This window comes from Vulpes lagopus, chromosome 7 (genome assembly GCF_018345385.1).
Source record: "Vulpes lagopus strain Blue_001 chromosome 7, ASM1834538v1, whole genome shotgun sequence".
Classification (NCBI taxonomy): Eukaryota; Metazoa; Chordata; class Mammalia; order Carnivora; family Canidae; genus Vulpes; species Vulpes lagopus.
The window spans coordinates 129,778,336-129,799,330 of NC_054830.1; the positions used below are offsets into that span (position 1 = coordinate 129,778,336).

Here is a 20,995-nt window from a genome sequence, read left to right on the forward strand (position 1 = left end):
AACCTGGTGGAAATACAAGGACCTAGGATCCTTAAAGGTCAGAGACAGAAGTCTTTCCCTGGCCAGCCCGGCAGCAGCCAGAGGATGGAGCCCTCCTGGGCTCCCCAGATGGCATCCTGGACATAGTTTATCTGAGCAGTAGCACTCTACTTCTGAAAAGTATTCTTAACTACTAAAAAATTTTGTGGCTGACCTTTAAATAAGAGGTCTAAATAAGGTGATAGTTTCTAAGATGCACTGGCTGACATCCAAGGATGATCAGCTGTAATCAAATGACACATGTAGGAGGCCCCAGAGCAATGCCAAGTGCCATCTGTCCAAAGTAAATTAATGTGACAGAAGAGGCAAAGTAAAGGTCATGCAACAAAAAGCCAGCAATCCAGGAGAGCTCTGCTGTCTACAGATAAAAAGTCTTAGTTCAGTCTCCAGATAGGCTTGTTAAAATTAAGGACAGACAGAAACAAAGGCACTGGGGCTTTCCTTGGTCCCTTCCTCAGAGAAAGAAGGATGGTGAGCATAGCTCCTTCCCAAAGTCTGGCTGTGTAGGGAGGAGCCGAGGGTGGTAGTCAGAGAGGGCTTATGAGGCTGCCACAGAAGGTGCTTGAATGTGATGCAGCATCAGAGCTGCAGAAACAACACAAACTGGTAGGGGCACATTGCTAACAGAGGGAGGTCTGGGAGGAGGGGAGGAGTTGGCATGTAGAGGCTGAGGTGGGAGGAGCACATGGGGACAGATGGAGGGGAGGCTGCAAGGCTGGGTGGGGATGCAGGCACACCTGAAATATTGTGGTCAGGTAGTAAAGGGAATTTCAGGGTTGAACAGGTTCTCCATGAAGCTGATGGGGAAGCTGTCCAGCCAGAGCAAGGAGCAAGCAGATGAGCTGAGGTGTTTAAGGGAGAATGAACAAGGAGAGGCAACCAGTGAAAGAGAAGGGCTGTGAGCAGCACTCTAGGCCCAGCTTAGGGGCTGCCTGGAGGCCTATGGGAGGCAGGAGGCCCCAGCAGTACCTGGCAGCAAGAGCTTGAGGGAGGGCAGCTCTGGTGGCTCAGCGGTTTAGTGCTGCTTTCGGCCCAGGGCGTGATCCTGGAGACCTGGGATTGAGTCCCACGTCAGGCTCCCTGCATGGAGCCTGCTTCTCTCTCTGCCTGTGCCTCTCTCTCTCTCTCTCTGTCTTTCATTACTAAATAAATCTTTTTTAAAAAAAAAAAAAAAAAAAAAGAGGGAGAGGGAACGGAGTCACAGTCTCCTTGGTTCCAAAGACCTGCAGACGAAAGAGGAAGGGCAGGGTGTCCCAGGCAGAGGGAACAAAATAGGCAGCAGTACGAGGCCAGAATTAATCAGAAAAGACTCTATAGGAGTGCCATGGAAACCAGAGGCGTGTGGAAGATCTGAAGTGCGAAGCTGTCCTCTAGGTCAGTGGTTCTCAGCTGCATACTTGTATTTAGTGGGTGGACTCAGGGATAATGCTAACTATCCTGCAATGCACAGGACAGCCTCCCCCCTCCTCTGGCCCCAACAAAGAATGATCTGGTCCCAAATGTCAATAATACCAAGGCTCAGAAACCTTGGTATTATTGACAAGTTGTCGATCCTGGTCCCATAAAAATATTGCCCAACGCACTAATTTTTACTATAGCTGAGTGCCATTGGTACCGTTTCAGTGAAGTGACTGGTTTTGCTGAGCAGGTTGTGTGATACACCTCAGAGAAAGCTACAACTTAAGGCTGAAGGAGTACATCTAACAGATACCACCCTGCTCCAAAGCAAAAGGGGAACTCTGATATACAGGCATGGCATGTTAAGTCAGACAAGGACCCAGTAATGCAACACAACCCACTGAGGGTGTAGCACCCTAACTGCCGACACAGAGACCTGCCATTAAGTTTGCCCAAGTTCTAATACTCAGAAGCAGACCACAAGTACAAAAGGTGAGAACCAGTTCTTAGTTGGCAGGTGCAGCCAAAAGAAAGGTTAGGACTCTGATGGAGGGGGCAGGCTGTCAGTGTTGCTTAGGTGACTATTAAAAGCCACATGCCCGGGGGGTTGGGGATGTGTTTCTAACGATCCCCACTAATTCTGACACACTGTCAGGTTTGGAAAACACTAGAGTAAGTTAAGAAAAAAGAGAACTAAGAATCAAACTCTGTAAAAGCCAGTGCCCAGGGGGTGGGGAGGATGGGGAACAAGCTTCCAGAGTAATCTATTTTTGGCTGAAGCTCCCCTGAGGAAGACACTCTCATGTCAGTAATAACCACAAATGGCTTCAGACTCCTTTGTTCTCAAGTCCAGATGGTCCCTCTGGAGGGGGGACCCTGGCCTGAAATAGGAAGACAGAATTTGGGAAGACTTGGCTTATTATGCCTGGTGATTCTAGGGTCAGAGGAAATCTGTACAGGTGAAAATATGTTTAGATAGCAGTTAAGAGTTGGTAACGCTTTTTTTTTTTTTTTTTTTTTTTTTTTTGATAACGCTCTATAATGTACCTGATCTTCCTGGTTTGTATTTGGATGTGTATTTCCTTCAGCTCCATTTTTTTGTTTTTTGTTTTTTGTTTTTAAAGATTTTATTTGTTCATGAGACACACACACACACACACACACACACAGGCAGAGACACAGGTTGAGAGAGAAGCAGGCTCCATGCAGGGAGCCCGATGTGGGACTCGATCCTGGGACTCCAGGATCACACCCTGGGCCAAAGGCAGGTGCCAAACTGCTGAGCCACCCAGGGATCCCCATAGCTCCATGTTTTAAACCATAAATGACTGCTGCTGAAGGAAATCTGGTAATTAGCAATTTTCTACAGGATGGCTTACAGTTTTGTAGATTTTCCTTTATATGTAAACTAGATTGACTTGACTTCTAGAAACTGTTTTCTGTTTCAGCATTTGGAATTATTCTTAATTTCTATGGTTAAAAAAAACCCTCAAAGATCTTTCTAGGTTCAAAATAGATGACTTTGAAAATAGCACTATTAGCCTCATAGAGACAACTACTGACAATTATTTTTTTCGTTCACATGTTCTGTGTTATTAGATGGGCAGAGTGGTGTGGATGTGTTTTAAGGGAGGGAGAAAGAGGAGGAAATGTCTTTGAGTTCAGGCTTCTCAGTAGGCACTTTCATATTTTCCCGATCAACATGCTTCTAAAGAACATGTGCTCTTTTCCGAGCACCACATACAGGTATACACCTTCTTTCTGGAGGGAGCTTCATGGTCCTATGTAAGGAGCACCAACATTCAAGGCAGATCTTTACTTTGACTCTGCCATTTCTGGATTGTGTGACCCCGGCACCTACCAGGGGAGGAAAGCACTGTTAAATGTCAAGCATACAGAGCACAAGGCCTGGCCCGGAACAGGCACGCAGCACCCAGCAGCCACTCTGAATAATACAGGTTCAGAAGGATTAACCCAACTCCTGGAGTTTCCGTTCCTGGTGACAAGTGAGCACCACTGAGCCTTCACCAGAAGGCCTCATGATGCACTCAGATTTAACAGGGAGAGGAACAAGTGGCTCGTTTGGAAACCCGTAAGTCACAGAATTGAAAATTCTTGACCTTAGTGGTTTTAGGTTACAATGTGTCTACAGGATTTTCTCCATGTGTTTCTTACAAGCTGAGGAGGCTCTGCAACCAGTCTGTGCTGAGGCAGCATGGCTCGCTGCCAGCTGCCACTTCCACTATATGTAATGTGCTGTTGGGCCTCTACCTGCCACGAGAGCTGTGCGTAAGGTGGCTCTGAAAGCAAGTGGAATACCCACTCTGAAAGGGAGACATACATGCCATACTGATGTCATTCTGTTTTAGACAAAGAAACCTGACATACTTGCAGGGGAGAATCCGGACAACATCATTCTGCTTATAGCTCTCAATGCAGACAGCGCAATGATCAAAGTCAGGGTCTGTTTCCTGCAAGGAAAAGCACAGGCATAAGAGTCACATTTTAAAATTAAAGATAGACATAAATGGAGGAGCTAATCCAGCTAAAAACCTTCCTGTGGCAACTACGGTAAGCAAGTGACTATAAAGTGAAAAGTTATGAACAGTTTTAATGTGTTTAGCTGTATTATCCACATGATATCAAAACCACTCTATCTTGGCTTTTTTTTTTCTATCTTGTTTTTAAACTATGTTGTAACAAACTAAGTCTATTTGTGAAATGTCTGAGGAGTCAGAATGCTTTTTTTTTTCTAAGATTCAAATCCACCATCACTGCGGACATCCTCATCTCCCTCCCACCACTGCATCATTACTATTCTGGTTTAGTGGGTTTCACTGTACACCCTCCATAGTGTGGGTGGTCGTCTGACAATATCTAAGTATAGGCAGAAAAGATGGTGAGCCCCCAAGAGACCAAGTCCCAAGGATGGGACCTAGTCACAGGTTTGGGGTAGAGAACAGTCATGGTCCAACCCAATAGTGGGTCTTTGTCAAGGGTCAGGAAGAGTCAGCCAGGTATTTGGTCATCTAGACTAACTGGCTTCCATCCTCGTCTGTGCTGGGAAGGGATGCCCCTGAGTTGTCATAAAATAGAGTACTGCCAGGAACCTAAGCCAGGAAGGTGTGACTATTTGCTATGTCAAGGCCACTGTACTGAAACTCAGCGGGACAACTCTTGGTAGGTACAAACTAGGAAGAGGTGTTGGTATGATCAAGAAAAGATGGTCTGGTGTTATCCTGAAGGACAAAGTAGGACGGGCAGGTTACACCAGCTCTGGGGAATTTCAATTAATGTGGTAGCTGAAGGCTGCCAGGCCAAGAGGGTGGTGACCTCTCCTCTGGAGTTAAGGGGCAGCTGTTTTTTTTTTCTTTTTTTTTTAGGGGCAGCTGTTTTGATGCTGCTTTTATTTCTGCAAATGTTTTTACTTTTTTCTTTCCTTAGTATACACTGAAGTTCGCTGAAAATGTCTCCACCTTCCAGAGCTGTGTCAAAAAAACCCCGATGTGATGGTGTCAAGGTGTGGGAACAAAAATGGGTTTGACCAAGAAAGTGGCGAAACTAAGGAGGATGGAGGATTGTCTGAAATTATCCTCTTAGAGCTGCTAGTCAAAATGCTAGAACTGGGTGTGGGGCAGAAAACAGTTTTGGTTTTATACCTTTAGAGTGTAACTTTTCTAGATAACTGAATCTGTCGAATGTTGGGTCTCACATCAAGTTGCTTTGTCCTCATGGACCAGAAGTGGGCTCCAAGTAACGTGAGACCCAACTGGGGAGCTCTGGTGTGGTCACTGGTCACCGGGTTTCTCACTTGGTCCCCCCAAGCCGAGGGTCCAGCTGTGACACACGAGGCGCTGCCCTCAAACTGTCTGGCCCACTATACAGAAAGCACCTTGCAAATGACACTCCCTCGAGATGCAGGTCTCCAGCTCTCTGGTGAGCTGGTGACAGATTAAAACATGAAGGAGATGTGGCCATGTTTCTCAAGAAACACAGGGAGAGAACGTACATTCCTGGCCTCCGAGTGCACCAACCGACCCATCAGGGTTCTTCTCGAAGGCATCCTTGGCTGCAGTGGTAGAAAGCTCTGTGGAACACCACGGCTAGGGGAGCTGTAAGTAGACCAGTGCATCTAATAATGGCAGGGGCACTGGGAGTCCAGGAAAGTCAGACACTGTATGGAAGGCCTCCAAATGAGGTGAGCTAAGGGTAAGAGCTCAGAGGGAGGCTAGTTTAAAATGAAGCATTTAGATAATATACCTGGAGAAAGAGTCACCAAACAAATGAGACACAAATGATTAGGTGCTCTCTCCCACCAAATAAAAAACAAAACTACTTTATTATTTTTATAGGGTTAAAGTTATTTCACTACCATACCTTATCACCCTTTTTTACTGTTCTGGTGGTCAATTTGCTGATGGCTTTCTTGGCAGCATCTCCAAGACGACGCTATGACAATTATAAAGAAAAACAGACATTAATGCAAAATCTCTGATGTCCTTTACTTTAAAATAATTAAATGTATGAAGCCCCTGTTATCCTACAACATTCTCATGTCATATCACAAAAGGATTCTAAAAAAGCAATTAAAAATATTAGAAAACCTGGCAGTTTTCCCATAGGTTCAGCATTCTGAATTGTTCTGGTTGAATAATTAAAAAGTGCGTGTAGTGAAAAATTCAGGTGTCATAACCACTACTGCATTCCTGTATTTAATAAACTTCTGAAATACTACAGCATTACTGAAGTCTTCTTGTACATGTCTGAGCTACTGCCAATGTACTAACAGCTTTCCTATTCTACTCCAAGGATGATGAGATGTATAAGCTCTATCTTAGTAACAGGAACCTCCAATGCCCCCAAAACTGCTTATCATGGTGCCAAGTGTGGCAAAAGAGACGCAGTCACAAGCTCTCCTTCTGTCTTTGCCAATACAATGCTCCATGATCTTAGGAAGGTGCATTTATCTTTCCAGGGTTGGGTTGTCCAAAAGAGTTAGGTCATAGACTTTCTAAAGCTGGATTTATCCAAGATTCTGGCAGACACTGCCAGTCTTGCTATATATACCAAGGACCCACAGGTGAAAAGACAGTGCCCCCTAATCTTGAAAGGCCAAATGAATTGGGGAACAGACCACAGAGGTGTGTGGCAGCACCAAGGGGCAGCCTAATGTGGGTGGGTGGGGCTGTTAGGGAAGGCTGAGGAAACGATGGCTGAGCTGAGCTTTGGGACACCAGTGGGAAGGAATTCAATAAGGAAAAGCAATGGGCAGGAGGAGGGGACATGTGAACAAAGGAATATTCTAATAAAGAGGTACGAAGCACAGGAATATGAGGGAAATTATTCGGTATCATTAGAATGAACATACGTGTTATTGTGCAAATACAACATTTTCAGAGACAGAGGGCCCTATTAATAATTACATGGGACAGTGGGTGCAAACAGGCACATGGACAGGCAGCCACTTGACACACAAGCAAATCTTGAATTGTGGCAAGAGGCAGAGGTGAGGCTGAAGGGTGATGGTGGGGGCTAAAAGGGGAGACCCTGGATTTTATACCTTGAAGATTAAAAAAAATCATAACAATATAAAAATTTTAGGGGGAATTTATTTTTATTATTATTTTTTTAATTTATTATTATTTTTTAAATTTATTTATGATAGTCACAGAGAGAGAGAGCGAGCCAGAGACACAGGCGGAGGGAGAAGCAGGCTCCATGCACTGGGAGCCTGATATGGGATTCGATCCCGGGTCTCCAGGATCGCGCCCTGGGCCAAAGGCACGGGCCGAAATGCTGCGCCACCCAGGGATCCCTATTTTTATTATTTTTTAAAGATTTTATTTATTCATGAGAGACACACACAGAGAGAGAGGCAGAGACACAGGCAGAGGGAGAAGCAGGCTCAATGAAGGGAGCCCAACGTGGGACTCGATCCTGGACCTCCAGGATCAGGCCCTGGGCTGAAGGTGGCGCTTAAACCACTGAGCCACCCGGGCTGCTTAGGGGGAATTTAAAAACACATAAAAGAAAATAAGTTGATGAACTTCTATATATCCATCATCCAACTTCAATGATCAGTATTTTACCTGTATTTTCATCTGTCCCCTTCTCTATTGTGCTACAGGATTTCAAGCATATCACAAGCATGGTAGCATTTCACCCACCCATAAAATCGTCACTATGTCCCAGAGATAGGGGCTTTTGTTTGGTGCTGTCTCATCTAGCAAAATTAACAATAAGTAATCAACATTAATAAATACACAGATTATACTGCAATTTCTCTAGTTCTCTCCAAAATGTTTTCTGAAAAAGATTTATTTGAGAGCGAGTGAGTGAGCAAACATGTGAGCACGGGGAGGGGCAGAGTCCCCAAGCAGACTCCTTCCTAAGCGTGGAGCCTAAAGTGGGGCTAGATCTCAGGACCCTGAGAACATGGCCTGAGCTGAAATCAAGAGTTGGCCATTCAACCAACCAAGCCTCCCAGGTGCCCCAGAATGTCTTTTTATATAGTTGGCTTGTTTGACTCAGGATACAAAGTCCAAGCACAGCATTTGGTTGCTGTTCCCTTTCAAGTTTCTCTTGATCTGTGAGAGTCCCCTCTATTGTATATGTATCTGTAGCCTGTGGAAAAAGAATGGACTCAAACAGTGTAGAAAGTGTACAATTGGTATTCAGACATGGCCCACAAAACCATCATTACCATTAAGACAATTTATCTATCACTCCCCAATTTCCTTGTGCCTCTTCCTAATCCTTTCTTTGTGCTACCCCTCCACCCATCGCCTACTTTCTGCTACTGTACTTTGTATTTTTCAGAGTTTTATATGAAAAAGATACACTGTGTACTATTCTGTATATGGTTTCTTTCACTCAGCATAATTATCTTAAGATTGATCCATGATGCTGCATGTATCACTAATTCACTGCTTTCTTATGCTATGGTATTCTCTTTTAACCCTTGATGGAACTTTTGTATTGTTTTGACTGCAATGCAGCTTTTGACTGCAATGAATAAAGCTGAAAACCACCTTATTTATTGGTACAAGTCTTTGTAAAGACATGTGCCTTCTTTTCTCTGGGGTAAATACTTACAGAGTGGGGAAGACTGACAATATTGTGGTGTGTGTGACTTTTTAAGAGACTGCCCAAGTGTTTTCCAACATTGAGTGGGCCATTTTACATTCCCACAAGCAGTGTATGAAAATCCCAGTTCCTCCACATCCTTACCAACACTTGGTCAGTTCCTTTCATTTGACTAATCACTCTAAGAGGGGTGTAGTGATATCTCCCTGTGGTTTAAATTTGCATTTCCCTAATGACTAAGGATGGTGAGCATCTTTTCATGAACTTGTTTGCCATCTGTAGATCTTCTCTGGTGAAGTATCTGGATCTTTTGTCCATTTTTCTACGGAGTTTGTTCTCTTATTATTGACTTGATAGTATGTTACATATATTTTTTTTAAAGATTTATTCACTTATTTTAGTGGGGAGGGGCAGAGGGAGAGAGAATCTGAAGCAGACTCCCTGCTGAGTGGGGAGCCTGACGGAAGGCTCGATCTCAAGACCCCCAGATAATGACTTAAGCTGAAATCAAGAGTCGGAAGCTCTTGATTGAGCCACCCAAGCACCCCTATGTTACACTTCGAAATACAATTCTTTTTGTATACTGTTTCTCTCCTTCTGTGGCATAAGTTTTTAATTTTGATGGTCAATTTATCAATTTTTCATTTGTGGACTGTACTCTGGTGTCATATCTAAGTAATTTTTGCTGGTATGTTAATACCATGCGGATAATCCGCATGACAGATATATGTAGAAATATCACTAAAATTAACTTACATGACCCAAATGTAGCAAGTTTCCTAAGGGGTAATAGTGGATTCAGAACTGACATTCTGAAGCACATCCTCATTGTAGACAGTAATGCTAGTGCATGAAGCTTCTGTTTATTGCAATTTCCACATTTAAGGAAACAACATCCCATAATAGAAACTAGCATGCAGGGCTAAGGTGTACAGGATTTTTCTGCAGGACTTTAAAGCTTTGAGAGGCCAATATCCCTTGTGTTAACTCTAAACATGTATATTTTTGTTTTGTTTTTTTACTTTTCATTTTTATATCAGCATACAAGGACAATTGTACATATGTAAACATTTTTAAAATTAAAAAAAAGCAGCTGTTAAAAAAAAAGGTTACAAGGTTACAAGACTTTCTTCCATTTTCCTTTCTTGAAGTTATTTATGTTTCACATAGGCCTCTGGTCCATATTGAGGTCATTTTGTATATGGTGTGAAGTACTGATCACACGCGTTTTTTGGTATATGATATACAATGGTGCTGGCACCGTTTGTTGAAAAGGCACTCTTTCTCCACGAACTGCCTTTGTATATCTGGCAAAAATCACTTGCCCGTAATTTGTGGGCGTGTCTGAACACTATTTTATATCATATATCTATCATTAAGCAAATATTACACTTATTAATTTCTTGTAGTGCTTTATAAAAACAAATCTGAAATCAGATAGTATTACACTTCCAACTTTTTTTCTCCTTTTCCATCTTCCTTTTGGTTGTTTTTGATCCATCTAGTGTGTTCCCATAAGAATTTTAGGTCAAGCTTGTCAATTTCCATAAAAAAAATTATCTAGGGTTTACATTAGGATTGATTGCACTGAATGCACAGATCAATTTGGGGAGAAGTGATATCTTAATAGTACTGAGTCTTCCCTTGAACACTGTATATCTCTCCATCTATTTAGTTCTTATCTAATTTCTCTCAGCAATATTTTATAGTTTTCAACGTACAGGTCTTGCAAATCTTTTTGTCAGATCTCTAATAATTTCTATTATTTATTCTATTTTACGTTTGATGCTAATGGAAATGGTACTTAAAAATTCAATTCTCATTCATTGCTTGTACAGAAATAAAATTTATTTTTGTATATTATTATATCTCTCACCTTGCTAAACCCATTAGTTCCAACAGCCTTTTTATAGACTCCATCAAATTTTTGATATAGATGTTAATATCCTTTGTGAATGAAGACAGCTTTACTTATTCTTTTCATTTTTTTTTGTTCTTTTTTTTTTAAATTATTTTCTTTTTTAAAGAGAAAGCAAATGTGAGCGAGCAGGGGACAGGGAGAGAAAGAATCTCAAGCAGGTTCCATTCCAAGCCCAATGTGGGGCTGGATTTCACGACTGAGATCATGACCTGAACTGAAATCAAGAATGGGACTCTTTTTTTTTTAATTTTTATTTATTTATGATAGTCACACACACACACACACACACACACAGAGAGAGAGAGAGAGAGAGAGAGAGAGAGATAGAGAGAGAGAGAGAGGCAGAGACATAGGCAGAGGGAGAAGCAGGCTCCATGCACCGGGAGCCCGAGTGGGACTCGATCTTGGGTCTCCAGGATCGCGCCCTGGGCCAAAGGCAGGCGCTAAACCACTGCGCCACCCAGGGATCCCAAGAATGGGACTCTTAACTGACAGAGCCCCCAAGCATCCCTACTTACTCATTTCTGATATGGGTACCTTCTATTTATTTTCTTTATTCCTTGTTGTGCTGGTTAGAACTTAGTCATCAGAGCACAGATACTTCTATTGTTCCTAATCTTAAAAAGAAGCATTTAATCTTTCACCATTTGGTATGATGGTATGGCTGTTTGCTTTCTATTGAGGCCCCTCATCAGTTTAAGGAAGTTATCTTTTATGCCTAGTTTGCAAAAAGTTTTTTTTTTAAAGACTTTTATTTATTTATTCATGAGACAGAGAGACAGAGAGACAGAGAGACAGAGAGAGAGAGAGAGAGGCAAAGACACAGGCAGAGGGAGAAGCGGGCTCCATGCAGGGAGCCCGATGCGGGACTCGATCCCGAGACCCCAGGATCATGCCCTGGGCTGCAGGCAGATACTAAACTGCTGAGCCACCCAGAGATCCCCTGCAAAAAAATGTAAAATCAGGAAGAGATGTTGGATTTTAGGAAGTGTTTTTCCCTCCATCTACTGAGACATATGATTTTCCTTTTTTGGTCTGCTAATATGATAAAATTACATTAATTTCTCAGTGTTAAAACAGCCTTGCATTCCTGGGATCAACACCCCCTGGTCATGATGAAATATCCTTCTTATATATTGTTGGGTATGATTTGCTAAAATTTTCTTCAGAGTTTTTACAGTTTTGTTCAAGAGGGATTCTGGTCTGTAGTTTTCTGTTTTGTAATATTTTTTGTCTAGTTTTGGTATCAGGGATGTTGCTGGCTCTATAGGACAAAATGGGAGGTATTCTTGCCTTTTCAATTTTCTGGAGTTTGTAGATTCTTCTTTTAATGTTTGATAGAACTCAAAAGAAATCATCTGCCTTGAGTTTTCTTTTTTGGTGGAAGGTTTTACACTACAAATACAATTTTCCTGGGAGATAATGGCTGTTTACCTTTTCTTCTTGAATGTACTCTGAACATTAAGGGTCTTTCATGGAGTTTGTCCATTTCATATTAGGCGCCATAGAATTGTTCATAATATTCACTCATTATCCTTATAATCGGTAGTCACATCATTGCTTTCATTTTTGATATTGTTAATTTGTGCCTTCTCTCTTCCTCCTAATCAGTTTGGTCAGATGCTTTTCAATTTTATTAATTTTCTCTTAAAACCACTGTTTTCCTTTTTTCTAGTTCATTTTCCTTTCTTCTGTGTACTCTGGATTTAATTTGCTCTTCTTCCCCAGTTTCTTAAGGCATAAACTGAGTATTAATTTCAGAACTTTCGTCTTTTCTAATACAGGCACTACTTTAGTGGAATTTTGAAAATTTTGATATTGTGTTTTCATTTTCATTCAGTTCAAATGAGTCTCTTATTTCCCTTTTATCTTTATCTGATGGCTTATTTAAAAGTTTCTAAATATTTGAGTTTTCCAAAGATTTTTGTTATTGATTTCTGATTTTTTTTAAAAAAATTTATTTCAGAGAGAGGGAGAGCATGAGCAGGGGGAGGCGCTGAGGGAGAGGGAGAAGCTGACTCCTTGCTGGGAGGGGAGCTGGACTTTGGGGCTTGATCCCAAGACTCTGGGATCATGACCTGAGCCAAAGGCAGACCCCCAACTGACTGAGCCATCCAGGAGTCCCTATTTCTGATTTAATTCCAAGTGGTCAGAGAACATATTTTGTAGGACTCAAACCCCAATAAATCCACTGAGATCTATTTTATGGTTTAGAGTACACATTAAGAGATTAGAGTTTTCTTTAAATGTCAATCAGGTCAAGTTAATTACGTTGGTCTGAAGCTTTTACATACTCACTGATTTTCTGTCTATTCTTTTAATTTTTGAGAGTGGGGTACTGAAATCTTGCACTGTAACTATAGGGCTGCCTACTTCTCTCTGCAGCACGCTGTTAGTTTTCATTTCGCATTATTTTGGAATTTTCTTATTAGAAGCATAAATGTTTAGGTGCCAGGTCTTCTTATCAATCAATCAATCAATTTATGATTAACAAGTAACGTTCAGCTGAGCCACCCAGGAAGTCCCCTGGGAACAAAAACCGTTCTATTTTCTGTCTTTTATGATTTTGACTATGCTGAGTACCACATGTTAGTGGAGCCATTTGTTATTTGTCTTTCCGTGACTGGCTTATTTCACTTAGCATACGTCTTTCAAGGTTCATCAATGTTACAGTGTATTACAGAATTTTCTTCCTTTTTAAGGCTAATGATATCCTCTTGTATGCACACATCACATTTTGCTTATCCATTCATCTGTCAGTGGACACCTGGGTTGCTTCCATGTTTCAGCTACTGTGAATAATGCTATCAACATTATTTTTGTACACATGGGTGTACAAATATTTCTTTGAGATTCTGTTTTAATTTCTTTGGGTATACTGAGAAGTGGAATGCTGAGTCATGTGGTAATTCTACTTTTTTTTCTTTTTTTTTAGGAACCTCCATACTTCTTTCCATAGTTGTAGTACCATTTTAAATTCCCAGCAGCAGCATGCAAGGGTTCAAATTTCTCTATATCCTTGCCAACATTTATTGTTTCATTTAAGTTTTCATTTAAATTCCAGTTAGTTAATGTACAGTGTAATATTAGTTTCAGGAGTACAATTTAGTGATTCAATACTTCCATACAAAACCTGGTGTTCATCACAGGTGCTCTCCTTAATCCCCATCACTTGTTTCCCCCTCTCTTCCCTCTGGTAACCATCAGTGTGTTCTCTGGAGTTAAGAGTCTACTTCTTTTTAAAATATTTTATTTATTTATTCATGAAAGACATGAAAGAGAGACAGAGACACAGGCAGAGGGAGAAGCAGGCTCCCTAGAGGGAGCCTGACTCGGGACTCGATTCCAAAACCCCGGGATCATGCTCTGAGCCAAAGACAGATGCTCAACTGAGCTGAGCCACCCAGGCATCCCAAGAGTCTATTTTTTATTTCCTGTTTTTTTTTTTTTTTTTTTATAGTAACCATCCTAATGGGCATGAGTGCTATCTCACTGTAGTTTTGATTTTCATTTCCCTAGTGATTAGTAATGTGGAGCATCTTTTCATGTGCCAATTGGCCATTCGTGTATCTTTGGAGAAATGTCTCTTCATGTCCTTTGTTTTTTTTTTATGGGTTGTTAACCTGTTAAGTTTTTAGTTCTTTAAATATTCTGGCTATTAACCCCTTATCAGAGACACGATTTGCAATTATTTTCTCCCATTCTGTGGGTTGCCTATTCATTCTCTTGATTATGTCCTTTGATGTACAGAAATTTTTAATTTTGATGTAGTCCAGTTTACCTGTTTTTTAAATTACTTGTGGGATAGGTGTTATATCCAAGAAACACTGCCAAATCCAATGTTATGAAGCTTTCTCCCTATGTTTTGTTCTAAAAGTTACAGTTTTAGCTCTTATGTTTAGGTCTCTGATCCATTTTGAGTTAATTTCTGTGTATGGTGTAAGGTAAGGGCCCATTTTCATTTTTTGTCATGTGGACATCCATTTTTCCCAGAACCATTTGTGGAAAAGACTCTTTCCCCACTGAATGGTCTTGGTGCCCTTGTCAAAAATCATTTGACCATACATATGAGGGTTTATTTCTGGGCTCTCTACTCTATTTCATTGTCTGTCTTTATGCCAATATCACACTGCTTTGATTACTGTAGCTTTGTAGTAAGTTACTAAATCAGGAAATCTGAGACTTCCAACTTAGTTCTTCTTATTCAAGATTGTTTTGGCTGTGCAGCTCAGAGAGTAAAATTACCACTTTATGACAGGGGAAAGATGCAGGAAGAGCAGGGTGGGATTCAGGATGTCTGAGGTCAAGCATACTGAGCACTGAGAACTGACTATTGCAGCTGGCCAACGGGTCATGCAGCCTTGATGGAAGTCACTCAGTGGAAAGATGGAAGGAAAACCTGTGGGAAGGGGACTTTCACTGGGACAGGGCTGTGGGAGCAGAGTAATTTTTAAATATTACTGAATTGCCTCATGAAAAGGCCCACACCAACTTTAGCAAAGGCAGGTGGGTCTCCCACAAACCTCAGACTAGGGATAGGCAGGTCAGACCACCAGTAGTAGTGATATTCTAAAGGGATGTAGGCCAGCAGCTGTGCTGAGGCTATAAAGAGAAGAGAAGAGGGGTTCTGAGTTCCTGGAGCCAGGGAACCCAGAAACCACCACAGAATACCTCCCACACCCCCGAGAGAGACTGCCCACCGAACAAAGGCCTCAGCAGGTGATGTTGAGGTACAACCAGTGACTTGGGAAGGTTTCTCAGGCTCCATTTCATAGATGAGCCAACACAACATAACCCACAGGAATCCACGAACAGGTGAAGGAAGATCAGATGATTTAGGGCAGCCCACTCCCCTAAGGATCTGAAACATCCACTACAACCCCCAAGGAAAGAGCCCTCCCTCCCTGAGGAAAACAAGACCTAGGACTGAACAGGGCAGGAACCCCGATGGGGCAGGGGGGAGGGGTGTTGTAAATGAGAGGGAAGATTCAAGACACTAGAGGAAACTCTTCCATTTTGGTCAAAACCAGAAGTCTCCACCATACTTTTTTTAAATGCCATTTTAAAACGACAAAAGTGGGTTATTTGTCTAACAGAATATCCCACATTCTAAATTTGGCTGCTTGTTTCCTCCTAGTGTCATTTTACTTGGTCCAGTTCTTATGAAACAGTAGTTAGATTTAGGTTCACCTGCTTTGGTGAGAGTACATCCTAGGTGGTGCTATGTACTTCCTAATACACCCCAACATGAGGATGCAGTGTTCAGCTTTCCGATTTCAAGCAACATCAATAGATTCAAGCTTTGTCAGCTCATTCATTATAAAGCTCCCTAAGTCTTTCAGCTGATTATAGTATCCACTGGTGATCACTACGTAAGGCATAATTCACTGATTAGTTGGAATTCTTTTTTTTTTTTTTAAAGAATTTATTTATTCATGAGAGACAGAGAGAGAGAGAGAGGCAGAGACACAGGCAGAGGGAGACTCAGGCTCCATACAGGGAACCTGATGTGGGACTCGATCCCAGCTCTCCAGGATCACGCCTTGGGCTGAAGGCGGTGCTAAACCGCTGAGCCACCCAGGCTGCCCTGGAATTCTTGCATAAGGAGCTTTTCCTCACCAACTAGTTGGTTACTATACAATAATACAATGTGTACAGAAGACACAAGATGAATCATTTTTAAGGTCCTTCTCTTTCTCTCTCTCCTCCCTCCCTCCCCTCTTTCTTTCTTGTAGACTCCATGCCCAGCAGGGAGCCCAACATGGGGCTCATGACCCTGAGATCAAAACCTGAGCTCAGATCAAGAGTTGGACACTTAACCGTCTGAGCCACCCAGGCGCCCCAAGATGAATCGTTTTTAAAACTTGGTTTTCAAAAAAAAAAAAAATAAATAAAAATAAAACTTGGTTTTCAGAAGAGCAGGTGGGTTCTTTAACAGCTTCTGGTTTCCATCAACTGCTGTATTTATTCCTTGGTGCTCTTGTCTCACTTTCAAATATGAAGAGTTCCTTTAGATATCACACCTCAGTAGTCTTCAATCAGCCACCTTATATATTTGCTGCCCTAAACCTATACGATAAGCCATTTTTCCAAGGATCCCTGGCTCCTTTGAGTGGGAAATAGCATTTAAAGATAATGCTAGAGCAGCCTGGGTGTGGAAAGGAATAGTACAGAGCTTCATTATTTTATTAAGGATGTAAAATGGTAATTTTGCCATTCCTTCTGCATTTATTAGCTGGAATTTTTCTATAACAGGGGTATTTTTTGTTATTGGGTTGTTACTAGCATGGGCAGAGGAGCTCTGTATTATTTTAGAAAAAGGAAACCAAAAAAAAAAAAAAAAAAAAAAAAAAAAAAGAAAAAGGAAACCAGGAGTTCACACGATTTCCAATTCAAAAGTAGGATCATAAAAAAAAAAAAAAAAGTAGGATCATAATGTTATCACCTAATGTCTTTTAGTATTTTTTCTTACAGTGAAAATCTTGGTTTCTAATATTATTAACACAATTACTTAAAAAAAAACAATTACTTATTTGCTTTATCCTGCAGTATGCATACAATATGCATATAATTGTTTCAAATAACAATATCACTAACAATAAGATTATTAAGTGCAGCTGATTTTGTTTTTAATCCTTAGGCTACATCCCAGTAGAAATGTATTGTCCAAAAAAAGTGCCCTAAAAACAAAAAACAAAAAAAGTGGCTTAATAATTCCTTTCTTTATATGCGTGTATGCCACCATCTTGAAATACATTTATGTTCACTTGTTTTCATGTATTTTTGATTTTGATGATTTCTTCTTTAAATTATCTACAATGGTCACGTGGTTCCAGAGTCAAAACTACCAGGTACAGGGAAGTCTCACTTCTATCCCTAGTTCCTCCACCCTGTTCTCCTTCCCTTAAAGAACTCTTTAAGAGAATCCTGCTTTAACGTTATATTGTTTCCTTTTGGAAATACAAGCTCACAGGTATAGGGTGTGCATATATACTATGTACATCCATTTTCGTGGGTGAATTTTCAAAGTCCTCCTCTTTGTTACAATAAACTAGTGCACTAAAACTATTCTGTATAGGGGTTCCTGGGTGGTGCAGTTGGTTAAGCAGCTGATTCTTGGTTTCAGCGCAGGTCATGATCTCACTGCCCTGAGTTCGAGCCCCATTTTGGCTGTACACTCAGTGCAGAGTTGTCTTCAGATTCTCTCTCCTGCTCCCACTCTCCAGCTCATGTGCAGTCATTTTTTATTCTACCATACTTGGAGCCATAATTCAAGGTTTTCCAAGTTTCTCTATTATAAAGGAAAATTTAGCCCACATTTTCTTCTAATATTTGTAGTTTTACTGTTTATAATTAGATCTCTGATTCATCTGAAATTTATCCTGGTGTGCAATGTAAGGAATAGATCTAATTTTGTCCTTTTCCAGTTGTCCCACCACCATTTATTAAAAAGTTCACCCTTACCCACTGATTTGAGATGATGTTTTTTATTATATACTGTACTTAAATTTCTACATGCAGTTGTGTTTATTTTTGGATTTTGCATTTTGTTCTATTGGTCTTTTCTCTTTTTTCTTTTTTTTTTTTTTAAACTTTTATTTATTTATGATAGTCACACAGAGAGAGAGAGAGAGAGAGAGAGAGGCAGAGACACAGGCAGAGGGAGAAGCAGGCTCCATGCACCGGGAGCCTGATGTGGGATTCGATCCCGGGTCTCCAGGATCGCACCCTGGGCCAAAGGCAGGCGCCAAACCGCTGCGCCACCCAGGGATCCCTCTATTGGTCTTTTCATTCACGGGCTAACTTTTAACATTCTTTTAAATAAGAGGCTTCATTTATGTATTATAAAACTTGGTGTGGCTAGCCAACCACCACTGCTCCTCTTAAGTCTTTTTTTCTGACTATTCTTAATTATTTTGCCATATGATTTTTATAATTACCTTATCTAACCCCCCAAAATACCTGAAGGCAATTTTGCTTGGATTAAGTTAAATTTATGAGTGAACTTTGGGAGAACTGCCATCTCCATTGTATTGAACGTTTATATTCCCACAGGAACCAGGTATGTCAGGAGTGTTGTGGGTCTTCCTCGTGTAGGTTTACACAGTATTTGTGAAGTTCATACCAGGATTGAGCCACACACCCATCCACCCATCCAGTTGTAAATGTTGCCTTCCATCCCATTTTATCTTTTGATTTTTTTCTGTTAGTTTTTTTAAAAATATGTATTTTACAGAGAAAGGGAGAGTGTGGGTACACTTGTGTGAGCAGGGTGGAGGAGGGAAGGGCAGAAGGACTCCTTGCTCAGTATACAGCCCAGATGGGGCTCAATCCCATGACCTGAGACAAAACTAAGCATCGGACGCTTGACTGCCTGAGCCACCCAGGTGCCCCTCAAGATGTTAATTTTATATCCTGTTCCTTTATTAAGTTGTTTCCCTGTTTTAGTATGGTTCCATTGGCCCTTTTGGGATTTTTCACATAGACATTCGTATCAACTGGATATAGAGAAACTTCTGTGAGCCATATTCCTCTTACTGCTTGCTCTTATCTAACTGCTTGGGTCAGTACCTGCAGCATGACGTTAAAAAAGAGCAGCTCTGCTTCGTCCTGACTAGAGGTGAAATGTCTTCGTGTTTATCTGCCTAGTAAGATGCAGGGCTTTCAGGCTGAGGGTGTGCAGGTGTGTGCTCCTGGATGCCTCAGAGCCCAGGCACCCCACCACCTCTTGGGCTCCCTAAAGCTCCTTAACAGCCTTCCAAATCAGAGCCTGTGGTTTCAGCAGCTGTTCTAAGATGGCTTTGCTGAGGCTTTTGCCTCAGGGCGAAGCCCTCTCTTTCTGATTTCTGGGTTTCTGATTCTTTGGACCATAGGAACTACCCCTTTTCTTCTGTGGGCTACCTTCTCTGGGGTTATAGGGCAGGTCCTGCTGCTGCTGGCAATCTGGCCTGACCACGGCTTTTCCTGGAGTTCTTGGAGGCACCCTGTGGCTTCAGATCATCAAAGATGCTGAGGATTTTTCCTTTTATTATCCTACCTGTTCTTCGTTGTTTACTGTTTTATTTATTTTTTATTTATTTTTATTTTTTTAAATTTTCATTTATTTATGATAGTCACACACACACACAGAGAGGCAGAGACACAGGCAGAGGGAGAAGCAGGCTCCATGCACCAGAGCCCGACGTGGGATTCGATCCCGGGTCTCCAGGATCGCGCCCTGTGCCAAAGGCAGGCACTAAACCGCTGCGCCACCCAGGGTTCCCTTGTTTACTGTTTTAAAGGCATTTAGGGAAATTAAAAAAAAAAAAAAAGATACCCTACGACTTCCATCTTGTTCAGCTCAGAATTCTGCTGAAGAATTTTAAACAAAAGGGTTCCCTGATGAGATCTGAGTGTTGGGAGGATTGAGGCCTGGCCTCCTGAGAAAAAGGTATGTGACACAGGGAAGACTGGGGGCAGTGAGACCTGGAAGGGTCAGGGCCTCCAAGAGAGAAGAAGGCAAGTGTAGCAGGGAACAAGGGGAGGACAGAACCCTGCCAGGCTTCAGAGGTAAACCTGGCAGAACCAAATGACTGACCGGCGTGGGGGCCTAAGAGGGACAGGGGATCAAGATGACTGGCCATGTGGCTGTGGCACATTAGAGAGCTTCTGGAAGGAAGTGCAGGTGCTGGTGGTGCTCAGCCATTGGCAAGCTAGTATCAACGCATGCAGGGTATCTGATTAGAGAGTGCCTGAAAATATTTGGGTAAATCACCCCTTCCACTTCTCGACTTCCAAAATCTGGGGCAAAAGGGTAAAAAAAACAAAAACAAAAACAAACAAAAAAAAACCCCTTCTCTCTGTATTTGATATTAATGTCAAGTAACTTCACTGTAGTATTTTTCACTGGAGTTGGCCGTGGTACTTCCTTCTTGTGGACCCCTCACCGTCTCCGATCACTCCAATCACACCTCCAAGGAAAGATACACCTCAGCCATGGTTTTGGCCCTTATTTGAATCTAAAACCCACTGCTTTAATACTATTTGTGTTCTGCTGACTCTCAAAATCTAAGATGAAGCACAAATTCCCTTTGCTAAGATCATTTTTTATTCAAGTTCCTTGTCTATACCTGACCACCATGCTATGAAGTCACTGTTTTCAAGGTGTAGTCAGTGGGGCAGATGCTTGAAATTTACCTTTGGTGCTTAATAGTAATATGAAACAATGATATTTATAGTAACTAAGATTTATTCAGTATATACCACATGCTAGGTACTGACTGTTCTAAGCCTTTCATATGGACTGACTCACATAATCCTCATCATTTTGTGAGAAAGGAACCACATTATTCCCATCTTACAGAAGAGGAAACTGAGGCACAGGGAGAGGTAACTTGCCCAAATCCAAGCTGGTAATCCAAATCTAGACTTCCGGCCTCAGCTTGGGGGGTGGGGGGTGTCTTAAGAAGTTGCAGTTTTAAAGTGCACCTCCTCCTGCCCCCACATGATTCCTTACACACTGAAGTTTGAGATGCCCTAAACTAAGTATACACTCCCAACCCTCTCTCCAAA

At 41.6% G+C, this 20,995-nt stretch overlaps 1 protein-coding gene across 2 annotated transcripts in view; it reads right to left on the minus strand.

The window, feature by feature from the left end:
• Positions 1–20,995, minus strand: part of RNF130 (ring finger protein 130) — a 109,483-nt gene that overhangs the window by 16,239 nt on the left and 72,249 nt on the right. For both annotated transcript variants that reach the window (XM_041762567.1, XM_041762566.1), the window contains exons 4-5: positions 5,815–5,886; positions 3,826–3,908 (exon numbers count right to left, since the gene is read on the minus strand). In XM_041762567.1, coding sequence (XP_041618501.1) covers positions 3,826–3,908; positions 5,815–5,886 — 155 coding nt within the window. The remainder of the gene's footprint in view (positions 1–3,825; positions 3,909–5,814; positions 5,887–20,995) is intronic.